Here is a 19731-nt window from a genome sequence, read left to right as displayed (position 1 = left end):
AATTATAATTCTGTTAATCACTTATGTTATAGCAGCTATAAAAAGTCATTCTCTTACCAGACTCTCTTTTGTTTTGTTTTTTCCTCGAAGTTAATAAGACAAAAAATAACACAGCATTTTATATTACAGAAAAACTGCAAAGCTCGCCATTTTCCTTTCTGTGAAAACATAAAGGAACAGCTTAACCTCTGACTGGTACAAATTTCTGACACTGGAGACTCTTTCCAAAAATGCTAAATAAACATATATAACATATTAGATCGAGTGCATTCATATAAACCTGTGATTTGTTTAATAGGTGAAACTACTCTCTGAGCTGCTGTTATAGAAAATTAATCAACAACCGAATCGGATTTGAGAATGTGCATTGTGGTATAATCGATGATACTGTTTGAAGCGGCATTATTTTAGACTACAGTAGATATTGCATGATGGATATTACAGTGGAAATTACACAAGCCTCAATGCACAATCTTATTCATCTGTACACGTGCACACGTGCACAAACTTTACCCTATAATCTACACAACAAAGATGTCTGCCTCCTCAGCTGTGATGTGCAGAACACTGTGCTTTCTCAAGCTTGCCAATCTTATCCACATAAGTGCTATCAAATGAGGAGAGTGTGTCCTCAGTGTCAACTCAGGGTATGATTGGGCTCATCAAGAAGGAAAATAGAGGATGATGTGTCAAAAGAATGCTTTCAGTGGATATTGTATCCACTCATTAGATATTATTACTACAGGCCTTACAAAACAGTGCACAGGTTTCCCTTCAGGTTCACAAGGAATAAAATGTATCAATTGATTTAAATATGCATGTCATTTGTAACATCTGCACCATTATATCTTTTACTTGCTTTTAGCAAAATAGTTTTTACATACGGATTTGCATCAGGTAAATTCAACGCATCACTCTTTTCATTGTTGAGCCCCAGCACATTTGGCAGAGGCAGTGCGATGCACTTGCATTCAGCCATTTGAATTTCTGAAGAGCCTTGCATGCTTGCTGAGCTTCTCACTCTCTGTTATTTTCCCCACTCCTCTCTCATCTCTCCCTCCTCTCACTGCTTTCACTTCCCCACGTTTTCACACCGATGAACACGCCAAGTGCTAGCTGCTACATGTGGGCTTCAGCAGACCGCACGCCAAAGCATCAGTGCATCCACAGCTACAGAAAGCAACCAGAATAAATCCATCCGAAATTCAAAAGACACCAAACACTGCACAACAGCACACGGATTAAGGTAAGGACTCCATATTCATCACCCTGACTGGCTTCTGCAGCTGGGTGGCTGCTGTTCAGTCTTTTGCTTTATTAATATTAAATAATAATCTGCTCTTATCTTCGCTGATACCACATAATATGCTCAGTAACTTTATAAATAAAATCTGCCATTCATTATATTTTCTTGAAATTCAAGTAATATCGAGAAATACAGTACAGTATATACAGTAGATATTACTTTAGCTTTACGATGTTCTATACAAATCTGGCATGAATTATTACTAATGATGGTTGCATAATGTATTGCCAATTAACAAATCATATTAATTGCAATTATTTTTTAATTTTGTTTTGGGTATTGAACATCAAATGCATGTTTGCCTGAAATGCTCAGGGAAGAGTGGGAATAGTAAAGGTCAGTAAAAGGAAGTGGCAGAGATCAAGTATGACTTTGATGTACCCACTCATGCCACCCGCAGCTTTTTTAGCCTGGTAGGGGGGCACATTTTATTTCCAAGTGTACACATAATAACTGCTCCTCCCTTTAGTAATGAGGAATGTTGTGCATGCACTCATGTAACTCAAGGGTTATGGTGGAAATGGGTTTTAATTTGAGATTTTATGTAATTTGATATGATTGCATAACCCTCAGAGGAGGTCTATGCCTATTTTTGTCAGTTTTTTCTACATAGGTTCAGCAGAGATTGATTAAGGTTAATGATGCACACAAACCTCAGATTTATAACCAGATTTATAATTGGTGTAGAGACCAAATAACAAAACATATGAGTGGTTGAAAGGTCTGTTGGTCCACTGTTTATATTTGTAGTTCTTCAGTATTTAAAATTGAATAGCAAATAAATAAAAATACAAAATGATTCTGGCATTTTGTACATTCTGGTCTACATATAGTCTGATTTTTTTAATGCTAAAATGTGAAGCTATGTGTGTATTTGAAATCATTATTTTTACCCTTTAAGCACATCGTTCATTTGTATTGATCCCCTATATGGTATGTAATGACAAAAGTTTCTCTGTGATAAGATACAAATTTAAAGTAAGTCTGTACGGCAAAAAATTCCTAATTTATTAAGCAATAAGTAAGGTGTGCTCTTTCATGGCACAGACACCTTCTGTACCTATTTATTTCATGTAACGCTTTTGACTTATACTTACTACAACTGAAAAGAAAAATCTTTACTTCCAACTCACTATATTTTCAACCATCATTGCATTTCTCTATAATCATATATTTGGTGACTGTTTAGAATCAGGCAGCTTCGAGGCTCTTCATTGATCTAAATTCCTAACAAATCGACACCTTAACAGATGCGACGGCAAGAATGAGATTCCTATCATTGTTATCTATCGGCTGCTACATGCACTTTGTACAGTATTTATCAATGCAGTTTGTATTGTGACTGCTAGCTATTAGCATTCAGCTAACTTGTATCGTCAGCTTTATTATAATGCTAGCTAGCTTTTGAGAGATTATGAATAAATCTGTTGTTAGTTAGCCTAAGCTAATGCTTTATCGCACATTCTTGGGTGAAAGAGAACTAATTTAGCATCGGTAACTGAAATCAGTGTGTGATTTGAGACAGACATCTTTTTCTTTTGTGAATCATGATTGTACTTTCATATTTACTTTCATACTTAAAGAAATTTAACAGGTCTCTACTTTAACATTTTACTTTGTCTTTTACTTTAATTTTTCAGTGAAGAATTTAAAGCTGTACTTCATCCTTTACCAGAGTATTTTTCTAGATGAATACTTACACTTTAACTTGAATAAAGAAGTTTTTACCACCTTTGCTTGTTGATGCAGATGATGCAGCTTCCTGTTGAATATTTGCCGCCAAGTTTTTTGTTTTGTTTTTCTTTTTTTTTTTCACTTTAGGCTAGTTTCTTCACCACATCTTTTTCCCCTAGAAATTTGGTCTGCCCCCAGAAAGAACAAAGCTATAGTTAGTTGTATGTAGTTTTAACCAAGAGGGTGAATCGGTGAATCGAGGGGATAGAGAATTTTTCTGTTTTTTCTGTATTTCTTTCTCTGCAATCTCTTACATATAGGTACACTGATCAGCCATAACATTAAAACCACCTGCCTAATATTGTGTAGGTCCCGCTTGTGCCACTAAAACATCTCTGACCCGTCAAGGCATGGACTCCACAAGCCCTATGAAGGTGTGCTGTGGTATCTGGCACCAATACATTAGCAGCAGATCCTTTAAGTCCTGTAAGTTGTGAGGTGGGGCCTCCATGGATTGGACTTGTTTGTCCAGCACATCCCACAGATGCTCCATCGGATTGAGATCTGGGGAATTTGGAGGCCAAGTCAACACATTGAACTCTTTGTCATGTTCCTCAAACCATTCCTGAACAATTTTTGCAATGTTTAGGTAGGTGGTACGTGTCAAAGTAACATCCATATGAATGCCAGGACCCAAGTTTTCCCAGCAGAACAGTGCCAGAGCATCACACCTCCGCCAGCTTGTCTTCTTCCTATAGTGCATCCTGGTGCCATCTCTTCCCCAGCTAAGTTACGCACACACCCAGCTGTCCACGTGATGTAAAAGAAAACATGATTCATCAGACAAGGTCACCTTCTTGCATTTTTCCAATGTCTAGTTCTGATGTTCACATGCCCATTGTAGGCACCTTCGGCGGTGGACAGGGGTCAGCATGGTCACTCTGACCAGTCTGCGGCTACGCAGCCCAATACGCACCAAGCTGTGATGCACTGTGTGTTCTGACACCTTTCTATCATGGCCAACATTAACTTTTTCAGCAATTTGTGCTATACTAGCTCTTCTGAGGGATCGGACCAGACGGGCTAGCCTTCACTCCCCACACGCATCAGTGAGTCTTTAGTGCCCATGACCCTGTTGTCGGTTCACCAGTTGTCCTTCCTTTGACCAGTTTTGGTAGGTACTAACCATTGCATACCAGGAACACCCCACAAGACCTGCTGTTTTGGAGATGATCTGACCCAGTCATCTAGTGATCACAATTTGGCCCTTGTCAAAGTCACTCAGATGACTGAGTCACTCACCTGACACTCACCTGCTTTCAACATATCAACTTCAAGAACTGACGGTTCACTTGGTACCTAATATATCCCACCCCTTGTCAGGTGTCACTGTAACAAGATCAATGTTATTCACTTCACTTGTCAGTGGTTTTAATGTTATGTCTGATCGATATATATATATATATATATATATATATATATATATATATATATATATATATATATATATATATATATATATATAATGTGTCTGCGTGTGTGTGTGTGTGTGTGTGTGTGTATGCAACTCCACATATTGCACCTGCCCTTTTTAGATGAGGGCTCTGATTCCCTGCATGTAAATACCATCAAATTAAAGCTCTTTCTTTCAATACAAGTCCAATGTGTTGGAGTACATAGCCAAAAAAAAGGGATCCCAGTCAAATGTTCTGTATGTAGTCCAAGCATTTGATAAAACATGCCTCTAGTGATTACCACATACAAGAGCCTCACAGAGAAAAGCACTTTCAGATATGGCATGTGATTTTCAACAAATGCAAAAACAAGCCCAAAGATGTCATTGCAGCAAAGAATAGGACTCAATTCATTGTGATGTCTAAGTATAGCACAGATGACCTTGGTTGTAACATTTCGATGAACAAAATATTATTTGATGTAGCAGTAGCTGTCATGGTGCATGGGAGGGCTTCATGAGGAAAGGGCAGTTCCAGAAATAGACAGAAGAAGCACCGTGTGAGGGCAGTGACCCAGTGGTGCTCTAGTCCTGTCATACCAAAGTGTGACACCCGGTGTGAAGGCAGCCCTTGGCTCTGAGGCTTCATGTGTCTGGATAATGGAAAAGAGTGATGTAAGAGAAGACCTGGTCCCAGTGGAGATGGTCTGTGTATACACATTTTTGGCAGGGATGGTACCTCAAAGGTGGCAATGAAACAGCACTAAAGTTCAAGTGGAACCAAACCCTAAGCCTTGAATTCAAACCGGACTGAGACTCAAATGGTCTTGGACTGTGTTCTCACCTGACTACATGAACCAACACAACAGGATTCAGTTTCAATAAACTAAACATTGGGTATATGAAAGCAGTGAGAAAAAATGGAAAGGAAAAAAAAGGAAGTGAACCAAACATGCAGTGTATTTTTGGTTGCAGCATGGTTTTTTTTTTTTTTTTACATGAACTGTAAGGTGCATACTGAGCCAAAGCATAGCACTATAGCACTGCAGAAATGCCACGTGTTCTGAATATCTGGGCCAACGAGCAAAAAGAGAAAATACACACTGGATTTGATACACAAGACATTTAAATATTAATTTATAAAATTATCGAATCATTTATTTAGTCTGGCTCAGTGTTCTTAGTGATCTAAGGTGATCTTTGTGATTTTACATGCAAATTTTTGTTTAGTTTTTTGCCATATTTCTGACCAGTGAATTAAAGACTGACCAATAAATAAAAGACATTTTCAGCCCTACAAGCCCCTCACTAAACTTTCTTTTGATTCATTTATTTATGTGCCGTGTGAAACCAAACCAAATATCAAATGAACCAAAACTATCAATTTCAATCTTATTTAAACTAATACATGTGAAAGCACCCTAAAAGAACTGATATTTTCACAAGTAAGTCTTAGGAACTTAATGTTATAGTGATAAGATGTGTCATGCTACATGCATTACTGTTGAGGGGAGATTTGTTTGCATGGTTAAGAAATATTGACTACATCGACCACTTCATTTCACTATGGTATCTGAATAATGTGTGTTAAGATGAACAATTGAATAAATGGACTCAAGTTAAAAGCTCTTTATTCTTTTTACTTTTTTGCTAATATTGCTAATATTGATACAAATTACACTATACTGCTCTTACGTTCTACAGGCCAATACATACTCAGCATATGAGGAAATTAGCTTTTATGTGTGAATAGGTATATAGAGAGAAACACCAGCAAAATCTCACACTCAAAAAAAGAGTAAAAAATTTTATATGTACAATCTTTATAGAAAAAGCTATGTTTATTATCCATATGTGTAATACTGGACATTTTGAATTTTTCCTGTTTTTAGTGCAAGTTTTTTGTTGTTGTTGTTGTTGTTGTTGTTTTGTTTAAACTGAGGCTTTAAAGTTATTTAGGATTTACACATCTAGCCAACTATCTATCTATTTATCTATCTATCTATTTATCTATCTATAATAGTGTCACTAAGGCCATTTGGCTTGGGGCCAGACCAATTCACACTTCCTGTGCACAGAGTCAGGATGAGGTCAGGCAGGAAATCTCAGTTGGATTTATACCACTGTGGACGGTTTAGTAATGGTACATGATGCTTCCTGCAGTCTATTCCATCTGACACAACCACAGCCACGTAAGTGAGAAATAGCATGGATGTTCTGGCAAAAAGCAAGTGAATGCATGTTAGAACATTAAGCCACAACATGACTGAACATGCTTGAGCATTATAATTTGATGGATGGATGGTTTTTTTAACCCATAACTTGCAAGTTATTAGCTTGTTTTTAGCCCATTCAGCTCATTCATTATACTTTGCTATTTTTTTTTTGTCTTTGTCATTGCACAATGTGTTTATAACACTCTTATTAAGCACTATTTGGACCTTCTACAAATTTCTTAAAGTGTCATGAATGTGCTGTTAGTAAAAGCAAGCTAGAACTTGGAAGATTTTGATTTAAAAAAATATAGTAACACATTATCTCAGTCAACTCATAATGATAATTGATGACTGTTGTTCTCTCTTCCAAGTAAAGACAAAGTTCCATAAAACCTCCAGTGTCATCTAATGCATTTGGACGTAAGCCTTTCATACATAATTTCAGTAAGATGGGTATATAGGGACAGGAATTCCACAGACTATAAAATACAAAACAGTCACATTTTTACATACATGTGGGTGCAAGTGAGTGGTTAGATATGGCGCTCAAATAAAGAACACATGAACATGAACAGGCAGCAGTCCTTAATAACTGCCTGGCCAGGGTCGTGGTGAGTTAAATTAGAGTATTAGTTTGTTCATATTTTGTGGAGAAGAATAACCAAATTCTTTAGAAAATAATAACTGCATGAGCAGGATAAAAAAATAATCCTGTGCATATCTCTAGACCAATGATGAACTTGAGTGAGGAGCGAGAAAACTGAGTGAAGAGAATTTATCGACCATGCTGACACAGTTTTCAGTATTTGGGGGGCATATAGGTTTCATATTTAATTCAAAAGAAAAATAATTCATTTTAGGAATCTGACAGATGTGCAATATGAAAAAAATGAACAAAGAAACTTGTGCAAATAGTACAGACAAATAGATATGTCAAAGATGCATGTTTATGTGCAACATGAGTAATGAACAGTGGGGTCCAAAAGTCTGAGAGTACTAGTGAAAATGCTTCTGTTTGGTATTCTTTTTCAATTTTACACAAAGGTTTTCATTACAAACAATATCAGCAACAACTTTAAGTAGAATCTCAGAAATATTTACATGAATTTCAGAATTTCCTAGTACTTAGTGTGTCCCATTTTTGCTTTAATGACTGTGTGCACTCGAGCTGACGTAGACTCCACAAGTTTGTGTAAAACCTGATGATCCATTTTAGATCAATTCCATTGGTGTGTCATCTGAACACGTGCTTCAATCGAAGGGATAAGTCTCCTGATATGGTCTTTATCACAAATTTACCTAGAAATTGTGCAACACCTTCAATTTTGAATATTCAAGATGTTGCACATTTCCTTTTTTTTTGTTTTAGAATTTTCAAAATTCTAAAACTTCCTGTTTATTTCCAGTTTTAAATTTAAAAAATTCCCAATTTTCAATGAACTCTCAGACTTTTGGGCCCCACAGTACATGTGTGTACAATATGATTAATAAATATGCATTAAATTAAAAAAGTACATATACTAACATGTAAATTGCATATACAATATGAGCATTTAAAAGTATAGCAGCCTGCTAGAGTATGGTGCTCTGATGCATGATTAATTACTAAACTCTCATCTAGGATTAAACCATTATCATCTGAGTCTTCTGTTGTCCAGAGTAAATAAATGCTCAGCCTTGAGTTTCCCCTCAGCAAAGCAGGCAGCCTTGATTGCAAAAAATAGCCTGAGTGAAGGAAGGAGATCAGATGGCAAGGCATATTAACTGTGGGCAATAGAAGCACAGTAGGAAGCAATCTCACAAGAAAAGCTGTCAAAGAGACATACAGCAGCAGGATTCACACCCAGCATTCACTGAAGAATGTGCTGTACTTCTCAGAGGATAAGTTAACTGTGAAGGATCCCTTCAATGAGTGTTCAAATCACGCATCACCTTCTTTGGGCTATAAACAAAGCTGGCCATGGACAAGTCTATCATTTCAATTTTTTGCATTTGTATTTCTATGGACTCTATGGAGCTATTAGCTATTATAATTACAGGTTATTTTTAATTTACCTGGACATTGTGCTTTAGCACCTGTCCTCAATGATGTTTAGAGTTACAGTATATAACATAGACGGAGCTGCTGGCTGGACACAAATAGAGAAAAGCATTGATGTAAAATGGAAATCTAGGACAGCCCACAGGCCATTTGCATGTTACAAAACCAAAGATTTAGCGTTGCCAGCCAGCTAATGCGCCAAACTGCAATGCACACATCAAAGAGAATTTTAGACTATTTTGTCACTGACAAGCAGGAAAGCTCTGAAAATGAAGCAGAGGAAATGTTAAGAGGATTAAAATTTCTCATGAGAATATTATAAGTATAAAACACGCATCTTTTTTTAGAAACCCTTCCAGGACCTATTCTTGCTGTATAGTTGCCTAGTACATGCAGTAGCTTCCCTCTGACTAGACCGATTTGTCAGAGGATTTTATAAATAGCCCACCACATGTCCTGAGTATAGGGGGATAATGCCTCAGCCTCAAATATTTAGCTCACTGGAGAAAAAATAGGGAGGCATTACTTGAAAGGATTCAATATTTCAAATCATAAAGAAAATGATTCTATCATTTCTTGTAGCTGTGTGTTTTTTTGTGTGTGTGTTTTTTGCCATTCTACAAACTCATTTAAAGTCAGTCTGTATTGTGGTTAATTACTTGAAAATTTATTTGCAAAAATGTTAGATATTGAAAGTACCAAACAAAAATATAAAGTATGGATTAAATCTACTTAAAAAGTATATAACTCCTGTATGTTTGGTTTTGTTTGTGTGTGTGTGTGTGTGTGCGTGTGTTTCTACATTTCTACATCTTTGGCCAAATGTCCCCACAAGGATAGGGATATTTGAGGTAAACAGAAAAAAAACAACAAAAAAAACCTTTTGGTTACTGAGGATAAAGTCAGGGTTAGATTTAGCTTAGAATTAATGAGTTACATTAACAATTATGTCAATGGGAAGTTGTTACAAGGATATTAAGACAGTTCCTATTTCTCTGGGGTATAAATTTGTGGTTATGTGAACTCAGTGCTGTGAACAATCCTGACTAATGACCAAAAAGTAAATAATAAGATTAAATCATATGTCAATAAGTATTACTTACTCTCTCCTTTCCCACGAGTGTACAGGTTAAAGGACAGCGATGAGATCTATTTTCCCAATGATTTGATCCTATGTGTCTAGTTCTCTCTTTTCTGGTTCTCTCTTTTCCTCCCCTGACAATATTTCCTTTTTTTGTTTCAGACATACAACCATGAAAACGAGACTTGGTTGCCTATCCAACAAATCTGACTCATGCAGTGACTTTTCAGAATTTTTACCACCTGGACCAGAAAGATCCACACGATACCTGAAGTAAGGGATGTCTTCTTTAAACAAGTTAGAATCAATTTATAAAAAAAATAATAATTGCATTTCTATGCATTGCATGTAGAATTGTACTTAACCATGTCTCTAATATTTTTAGGTTATCCACAGATGAAGTGACCAAATGGGCAGATTCATTTGATATTCTCCTGTCAAACAAGTGTAAGTTGAGTGAATAACTGAGGGAAAACTCTGAGGTGGAAGTACCAAGCATTTCAATGTATTTATTTATTTGTTCACATCCATACTAGATAATGCTTAAAATTATAAACATACATATTCACCATCACTCCGGCATTGCTTCTATTTTATACATATACAGTATATTTATTGTTTTTATCATATTATATAATATTATATTATATACACACATAAAATGAGAGATTTCCTTTGCTTAGTTTGTCTGCATAAGTTCTGCCAGCATGTCTATGTTTTCGTATGCAGTGCTTTCGGGGCACTGCAGAAAACCACAAATAGCCTGTAGCAATGTTGTAAGGAAGAAATCAAGATCACACCAAATGATAGCTGAGAGTCTCTCAAAAACTGAACTAAACAGTGACAACACAAGTGTAAAGCAACCCGTGTTACAAGGTATTTGATAAGAAGTGTTGCGTCTTCATTGCAGTGGCTCATGACCATGGATTAATAACATTAATAACAACATAGCCCCAAACCAAAGTAAGTCAAGACACTTGACTATAGGCTACTATCTAGTGAATTTTAGTTTCACCCTGTGATAGGTAGTTAAGAGTCTAGAGCATATAGTCATGAAGGATACAGTCTAGCAGCTCTTTCTGAGCAGTCTTAGACATACCTTTGTTCAAATGTTTGATAAAACAGGTGTGTTTTCTGTCACCAGTGCAGCACAGACAAGGTTACAGCAAAATTTCCAGCCCAGCTACACCTCAAAAACTGCACAAAAGACCGGAATCTAGTAGAAAAAAAAATGGAAAAGGGACACAAATTTTTCTTCCTTTTCTCTGCCTTTGCATGGGAAACAAGGTCACTGTGGTGCACAAGTATTTCTGATATATATGGACATTATCCAGCCGATAATCCACTTTTCCCTCTCCCAAACTTTGCAATATAACTTACAATGAAAATTATTCAGACACACTGTATGCACTTACAATTTGCCTTTGTTTGTGGAAATTTATTTGATTTAATGGGCCAGTAAGCACACTGCCCCAAGATTGAGCAATATAGAAAGGTGAGCAAATCAATGGAATATGGCTTTATCAATTACCAACATATTTCAAAGGATTGGTCGCTCAAAAGAAGTAATTAGTATTTCAACAGAATTTAAAATTGATGGAGTTGTGAATGAGTACGAAGATTAAGATTTCTTGAAAAGTTGATATATACATCAATCAGCCATAACATTAAAACCACATATTGTGTAGGTCCCCCTTCTGCTGCCAAAACAGCTCTGACTCATTGAGACATGGACTCCACAAGACTTCTGAAGGTGCGCTGTCGTATCTGGCACCAAAATGTTAGCAGCAGATCCTTTAAGACCTGAAAGTTGCGAGGTGGGGCCTCCATGGATCAGACTTGTTTGTCCAGCACATCCCACACATGCTCAATCAGATTGAGATCTGGGGAATTTGGAGGCCAAGTCAACACCTTGAACTCTTTGTCAAGTTCCTCAAACCATTCCTGAACAATTTTTCCAGTGTGGCAGGGTGCATTATCCTACTGAAAGAGGCCACTGCCATTAGGGAATACCGTTGCCATGAATGTGTGTACTCGGTCTGCAACAATGTTCAGGTAGGTGGTACATGTCAAAGTAAAATCCACATGAATGCCAGGACCCATGGTTTCCCAGCAGAGCATTGCCCAGAGCATTGTCTTCTTCCCATATTGCATCCATGTGCCATCTCTTCCCCAGGTACGCAACACACACGCACATGACCATCCAAATGATGTAAAAGAAAACATGATTTGTCAGACCAGGCCACCTTCTTCCATTGCTCCATGGTCCAGTTCTGATGCTCACGTGCCCATTATAGTCACTTTTGGCGGTGGACAGGGGTCAGCATGGGCACTTTCTATCATAGCCAGCATTAACTTTTTCATCAATCTGTGATACAGTAGCTCTTCTGTGAGATCGCCCAGACTGGCTAGCCTTCACTGCCCACGTGCATCAATGAGTCTTGAGTGCCCATGACCCTGTTGCCAGTTCACCGGTTGTCCTTCCTTGGACCACTTTTGGTAGGTACTAACCACTGCTTACCAGGAGCACCCTACAAGACATGCCGTTTTGGAGGTGTTCTGACCCAGTCCTCTAGCCATCACAATTAGGCCCTTGTCAAAGTCAATCAGATCCTTAAGTTTGCCCATTTTTCCTGCTTCCAACACATCAACCTCGAGAACAGACTGTTCACTTGCTGCCTAATATGACACGTGCCATTCAAACGAGATATCAATGTTATTCACTTCAACTGTTGGTGCTTTTAATGTTATGGCTGATGATGGTGTACATTGGGACTCTGCCTCACCTGCCTCTATGGAAGAGCAGCCACTGCCTGTATACATGATAATGCTGGATACAAAATAATATTTGAAAAGGATTTTTAACCCCAAAAAGAATTAATTAACTAATTAAAACGTTCATTTTTATAAAGTTGTGTTTCTAAAAGCATGCATAAGAAACAAATATTTGAAAAAATAATTTATATATGCAATATGCCATCTACCTACAGTGAAACCTGTGCATATAATATACATATAATGCATGTTTTATATTGTAACAAACTTCAAGAATGGGCAAAGAGGAGGCAGGAACCGAGTTAACTCCAAGTTTTAAAATTCATTCACAAACAGAACTCAAACATAGCAGAAACCACAAACGTAAGACAAGTGTGCATCTCTCTCCCCCCCAGGAGTTTCCAGCCACTTCTTTATTCCTCTCTCCCACTGATTAGTGTCCTCAGGCCCCTCCATCTTCCTCGTCACACTCCTCTGCGGCCAGATTCAGGCCTCCAGCCTGACGCACCCTTTTGGCGGACGGCAGCCGATCCTCCCCTTTTCAGGTGGATGGTAGCCGCATCTCCGCCTCCTGGCGGACGGCTATGGCTCCTCCCCTTTTCAGGCGGATGGCAGCGATTGCACCCCTTTTCAGGCTGACGTCAGTGACTCCTCCGTCCTCTGGCAAGCGCTCCAGCACCACACTTCCTCGGCGCTGCAATCCTCCCACGGCAGCGAGGGCTTTCTGACAGCGTGCCCCTCCTCCCTCCTGGGTTTCGGCATCAATATAACAAATTTCAAGGGTGGGCAAGGAGGAGGCAGGAACCAAGTGAACTCCAATGTAAAGTTTAATCACAAACAGAATTCACACATAACAGAAAGCACAAACGTAAGGCAAACATAAAACATGCATGCATCACCCCCCCACCCCACCCCCACCCAAATATGGCATTTCCAACTGCTCCTTTATTACTCTCTCCAACTGATTAGACAACTCAGTGCCAGGCGTGCGTCCTCACAGCCTGGCCCCTCTCTCCTCCTTGTCACACTCCACACAGAGCAAGAGGGAGAGAGGAGAGAGAGAGAAAAGAAAAAAACTGCTTCCCCGGTCCCCAGACACATTGTCTTCTGGTCCTCGGCTAGCCAGAAAGCAATCCCCCACAATGCCGGGCACTGGCACTGGACCTCCTGGCGGACGGCTACGGCTCCTCCCTTTTTCAGGCGGACGGCAGCCACACTTCTGCCTCCCGGTGGATGGCTATGTCCCCAGGCAGACGGCAGCCACTCCTCCCTTTTTCAGGTGGACAGTAGCAGCACATCCACCTCCTGGCGGATGGCCACAGTACCATACCTCGTCAGCGCCTCGCCAACAACGCGTCCCTCGTCTCTCCCGGGTTTCGGCACCAATGTAACAAACTTCAAAGACGGGCAAGGAGGAGGTGGGAATCAAGTGAACTCAAACGTAAAGTTTAATCACAAACAGAACTCAAACATAACATAAACCACAAACGTAGCACCAACCTAACACATGCGTGCATCTCTCTCTCCTCCTCAGGCATTTCCAGCCACTCCTTTATCACTCTGTCCCACTGATTAGACAGCTCAGTGCCAGGCTTGCGTCCTCACAGCCTGGCATCTCCCTCCTCCTCATCACATATATGTATTACCAATCACAAAGATTTAAATGTCATATATGCCTATATATTTATAAAGCATTTTTATGTCCTATGCGGAGACAGGTAAGGATTTAGGTATAGGTTTTGTGAGTTCCTGTTTTTCGGGACTATGAAGATGTGCCAGTCATGGTGTCACGCTGGCTACAGCGAACAGAATTATTTGTTCCTTGGGTAGCCAGGGGACACAGTGCTGTTGTCCTCACCTCTTGATTGTTCTTTTATTGAATTTCCTGAACAACACTATAATTGCATTTACCAGCAGGGCCATTTGTATAAAGTTTAATTCTATCTGCACTAGCTGCTTCTAACATTCATAGGCCCAGAGCAAAGGATATAAAGCTTTCTACTGAAAGAAGACGTGTAACTCATGACATGTTGAATATGTATTTGTATTTATATGCTCCATCACGTGAATCACATTACATTATGTTCAAATTTCCAACAATTAACATACATGTTAATTGACAATTAGTTTAAGGAAAAATGTCTTTCCAAAATATTCAATTTGTGTGCAATACATGTATATTGTTACTAATGTGAATGATCTTTCTTAATCCTGCATGATATCAGTTAACAGAATGAGTAAACTAAATGTTAATTCTAAACTATTATCATTATTAATGGCTATTCATATATGACTCAGAGGCTGTTAATGAATTATTTCCTGATGCACTAATGATTACTGCATGTATTAAGCAATAAAACACTTTGGGTGTGCTGTTATAGGAAAATAACCAATGATTAGGTGGTGTGGGCCCTTCCCATACCACATGAAGTTGCCAATTATTCCAGTCATTAATATGACCAAAAAAAAAAAAAAAAAAAACTGACTGGTACAAAGTTCTGACACTGGATACTCCTTCTATAAATGTTAAATAAACTACCTCTTTACTGAAAGCTTCACCATATCAATAAATATAGATTTTTCTCTGATAAATAACACATTTTAACCAACTTATTATTAGGCTTAGGGAAGTGTCATCTACTGCAAATGGTAATACTGTCTACGTTAATAAACATATTACTATTTGAATATAATCACGTTTTTATGGTCATTTATAGAGTGTTAATATGGCTTCCATTTTTTCAGAGTTGGTTCTTAATTTACAATAGTATCATATTACTAGATTTTGTTAAATCTTTGTCTGATTTGTGACACAGTTACATAAGTGTTTGTCAGACACATGCTAGGCATGTGTAAAGTACACTAAAAAAAATCTATATTTGATGACTGTTGGTGTACTACTCCCTTAGATAATAAGAACTAATCAGCATACCACTTGCTGGTATACTGCCACTAAATAAACAACCTCCCAAATAAAGAAGGATGAAAAGGAAATAACAAAACCCCAGAAATTCAAGTTGCACAACGTGACCTCCTGACATGTCACTGAGATAAATGAGAACAACAACTGTGGCCCTGTGAGCATTTCCTACCCCACAGGTCTGAAGGCAACATAATAAGAGGGCATTCAAAATACAATGCCTGATGAAGTTTTAAATTATCTTATGAACATGAATGATTTTGAGAAAAGCTTTTTGTATAAATTTTTACTAGAAGATTTGCTTTACAGTGTACCATACAAATAAAGCATGTCAGATAATGTTTTACATAAGAGCAGTGCTCATTACGCTGGAATGTTCAGGACAGTAACGTTCTTATTAACATATATTATTAAGAGTTATGCAACATATTATTATAAAGTCATATTCTCATGCTTTATGAAGTGTTATGACTATATATATAAAATATACACACCTGGGCAAAAGAAAAAATTGGCCAAGCCCAAAATGGCAAAATATTAAGCTTGTAATGGTCTTAACAACAAATTATTGGTCAGGAGTTCAGGAAATTAGCAAGAACTAAACAAACAGATAAATTGACTTAGTATGGGATAGCTTTTCTCTTTGATTTCTTTATATGTTTAAGCCTTGTGGCCCTTGATGGGCTGCATCAGGTGTGACAGATAACCAAACAATGACTAATCGTTTGAGGGAAAAAAAAACTTCCAGATATTTTTGAAAAATTTTGTGCACCCTGACGTGTTAGTTTGAATTTTACATCAAAAATTTTAATCATTATCATGATTTTACCTTTGCATACAAGAAGACTATATAAGAGTACTCTATTTAATATGTACATATGTACCTATATATATATATATATATATATATATATAGCAGAAGGTATTTATGGGGCGTATCTTCTGCTTTATTGTATGGTAAAAAAAAAAAAAAAAAAAAAAAAGATATATTTTCTTAATGTATTGTGTGTTTGTTTCATAGATGGTTTGGCAGCATTCAGAGCATTCCTTAAAACAGAGTTCAGTGATGAGAACATCGAGTTCTGGTTAGCTTGTGAAGATTACAAAAAGATCAAATCACCTGCAAAGCTGGTGTCAAAAGCCAACAAGATCTACAAGGAATTTATTGATGTTCAAGCACCGAGAGAGGTAAGTTGGGCTACAGATAACAAGAATAACACCAACATCTCACATCACTCTTTAATTAGAAGATATCTTTAAGTTAAAAGATAATCCCAGGTAGCAGTTTTAAGCTAGCAGAATATTTTTTTAATGTTCTCGGAACAGTCAATCCATCATGCTTTCTGGGTGTTATGAAGAATCAAGTTAGCTTATGTTGACCATCTAGCTAAACATCTAGCTATTAGCAGTGAAGATAAGCTGTACACCTATGAATATGATGATTATTCTTAATAAATTGCATCAGGTTGCCTCAGATTAGCTAGCTGGCTCGCATTAATATGACCTAGATAACCTCTTAGAATTTCTGTCAGGTTAGTTAATTTTAGTTGACAAATGCTCTGTTTAAATGCCGTTTCACAAAAGTTTCATTAAATGTTTGCATGCGATTGAAATAAATAAGCGATGAGGCCTTGACAGTGTAATCTGTGTAATATAATCCAAATTTGCTCTGGAGCTCTTGCAGGATAGGAAGGTTTTTCTGAAATAACTGGATGCTTATGAATACCACATTTGTTGTGTAGATGCTTCTGCATACAAATTATGAATCAATTTGTTTGTGTATAGTTTGATAAATGAGGCCCATTGTAGGAGTGCTGTTTCTGTGACCTTCTATTGCAATAAATTTAGCTGAGATGAACATGATTTGGAGTTCAGCAACCTTTTTCAGAGACAGACCAGAATCACTTAGCTTTGGCATATATTCTACAAGTCTCTGGAACTGTGCTGGAAGGAATAACACTGTTCATCCTCAGTTGGAAGGAATTTGGTATACACAAATTAATAAAGCCATTGTGTCTCTTTAACCTCTTTACAGGTTAATATAGACTTCAGGACCAGGGAAGAGACCAGACAGAAACTTCTGGAACCAACATGCTCCAGTCTCAATGAGATCCAAACCAAGGTCTACAGCCTCATGGAGAAAGACTCCTACCCTAGGTTTCTTCGATCAAAAATCTATCAAGAAATCGTGAACAGGACACAGATGCATTTTCAGCGGAAATCGGTTTAAAGAGGAATATCCATGTTGTTTTGCTTGTGTGGTTAAAACCTGTAGAGATGTTAGAGCAGACCTTTACTGTTATACATATTGAGTTTGACTGAATATGCATTGTAGAACTGTGAAGGTTGTTTGCACTTGTATAGCGTATATAACCTGTTACTGTGCTACCATGTGAAGTGACCTCCTTCCCAACAATAACACAGATGAATTTATGTTTGTAAAAGCATGTGGATTAAAATTGAGTTTTGGGTGTAGCAATTCGAAATCAGTACAGGTTTGTGGTTTCCTAATTTTTTTTCCAATTTTTTTGAGTTTATAATCAAAAAGAGAACTGAGTTGTGTCAGATGTCTTACAAAAATACTAAAAAGGTGCAACAATTTCAAGAACAAATGTCTACGATTCTGTAGATTTATCAATTTATATACTTACCGATTTATTTTGAATTTTGTCATGAGGTTTGACTCATTACCCAGCTTCTGATTGGAGAAAACTACACAATGTTTCCACAGTCATTGTGATGGTTTACCTGATGAAAGACATGTTACTTGATGAAACTGTAGAATATTAAGCAAACTGTGTCATTAACAGACAGTTAAAACAATCATGAAAGAAATGGGAACAATAGCATGAACAGAATAAAGAGAGGATGAACTTCAGTACTCTCATAAGATCAATTATGTATGTCACATACTAATGTGAGTCATTTTCACCCACGAAAAGCACTGGCTAAAGATAGAACAATCAGGATTTCTTTCAGCAGATGGCACTGAATGTAGGTCAGTTAACTGTAAACAGTTGACAGTTTTAGTACTTACAACCAACTAACAGTTGAGACCTTTGAGAATATTCAAAAGAATACGAAGATTGAAAGTAAAATAATCATAATTACTGAAGCACAAGTTAAAGAAAGAAAAGAAAGAAAATTGCATCTGAGCACTAAACCTTAGCTTGGGCCAGACAATTGCTACAGGACTTTAGACTGATTATTTTCTCAACTTTGCATAAACTTTTAAAAATTAGAGGGAATTTCTGGGACTGAAGCTCAATCGCATAGTACATTGCCTTTCATAAGTATTCACCCCCTTGAATTTTTATGTATTTTGTACTCTTAGAACCTGGAAGTGAAATGGACTTAACTGGAATTATGTGATTGATTGATACAATTAAGTCAATAATATTGGAGTAGGGATTAGTCACAAAAATTGGTTGAATGGAGTTGACCTGGGTGCAATTAAAGTTTATTATAGAACATCAATCAACAAACAGCATCATGAAGACCAAAGAGTTAATAAAACAAGTCCAGGACAACAATCTAGAAAAAAATATCAATCAGGGTTTGGTTATTTAAAAAATCCCAAACTTTGAACATTCCTTGGGGTACTATTAATTTCATTATTTAAAAATGGGGGGAAAAATATATGGCACAAAAATGACTTTGCCTAGAGGACCCTGTCCAAGAAAAGTCAGTGACTGAGTAAAGAGATCATTAGTCAGAGAAACAATCAAAAGGCCAAGGGTAACTCTGAAGGAGCTGGAGAGATTGACAGCTCAGATGAGAGTAACTTTCACAGAACATCCATAGCCCAGACCTCCACAAAGCTGGGCTTTTTGGAAGATCTGTGAGAGCAAATCCATTATTTAAAAAAACATATGAAATCCCAATCAGAGTTTGCCAAAAAGCATATGAAAGACTCAAAAAAAATCTGAAAAAGAGTTCTGTAGGTTAGTGAGACCAGCATTGAACAGTTCGCCTTTGGGAAAAAGTGCTACATTTTCTGGAAAACCCAGCACTGCTCATCATCCTGAGGACACCATCCCCATAGTGAAGCCTGGTGGTGGTAGCATCATGTTGAGGTGCTGTTTTTCATCAACAGAAACTGGTCAGGGTTGAGGGCAACATAGATGAAAACCTGTTCCAAGACACAAGGCAAAGACCCTAAGCATACTGCCAAAGTTCTACTAGAGTGGTTCAAAACCAAGGACCTAAATTTGTTATAATGGCCCAGTCAAAGCCCAAACCTCAATCCAATTGAGAAACAGTCT

The 19731-nt window shown here is 37.6% G+C and overlaps 1 protein-coding gene across 2 annotated transcripts; it reads left to right on the top strand.

Annotated features, from left to right (window-relative positions):
- Positions 1–1050: 1050 nt before the first annotated feature.
- Positions 1051–18217, top strand: rgs8 (regulator of G protein signaling 8). Of its 2 annotated transcripts, none has more exons than XM_026933488.3 (5): positions 1051–1246; positions 9934–10044; positions 10157–10218; positions 16488–16654; positions 17502–18213. In XM_026933488.3, the coding sequence occupies exons 2-5, from the start codon at positions 9944–9946 to the stop codon at positions 17694–17696; spliced, it is 525 nt and encodes a 174-aa protein (XP_026789289.1). In that variant the 5' UTR covers positions 1051–1246; positions 9934–9943; the 3' UTR covers positions 17697–18213. The 2 variants fall into 2 exon arrangements, with proteins under 2 accessions (XP_026789289.1, XP_034153964.1); XM_034298073.2 differs by lacking the exon at positions 1051–1246 and adding an exon at positions 6430–6625 and having other exon boundaries at positions 17502–18217.
- The last annotated feature ends 1514 nt before the right edge of the window (positions 18218–19731 follow it).

Source organism: Pangasianodon hypophthalmus, chromosome 2 (genome assembly GCF_027358585.1).
Source record: "Pangasianodon hypophthalmus isolate fPanHyp1 chromosome 2, fPanHyp1.pri, whole genome shotgun sequence".
NCBI classification, from domain to species: domain Eukaryota; kingdom Metazoa; phylum Chordata; class Actinopteri; order Siluriformes; family Pangasiidae; genus Pangasianodon; species Pangasianodon hypophthalmus.
Note: the sequence above shows the minus strand (reverse complement) of the source record. Positions and strands in the feature narration are given on the sequence as shown.

Excerpts from the sequence above, each read along its gene's own strand:
- rgs8 (XM_034298073.2), top strand. The coding sequence starts at position 9,944 with ATGAAAACGAGACTTGGTTGCCTATCCAACAAATCTGACTCATGCAGT. Across the intron at positions 10,045-10,156 it reads AGATCCACACGATACCTGAA|GTTATCCACAGATGAAGTGA; the intron begins GTAAGGGATGTC and ends TAATATTTTTAG. Across the intron at positions 16,655-17,501 it reads ATGTTCAAGCACCGAGAGAG|GTTAATATAGACTTCAGGAC; the intron begins GTAAGTTGGGCT and ends ACCTCTTTACAG.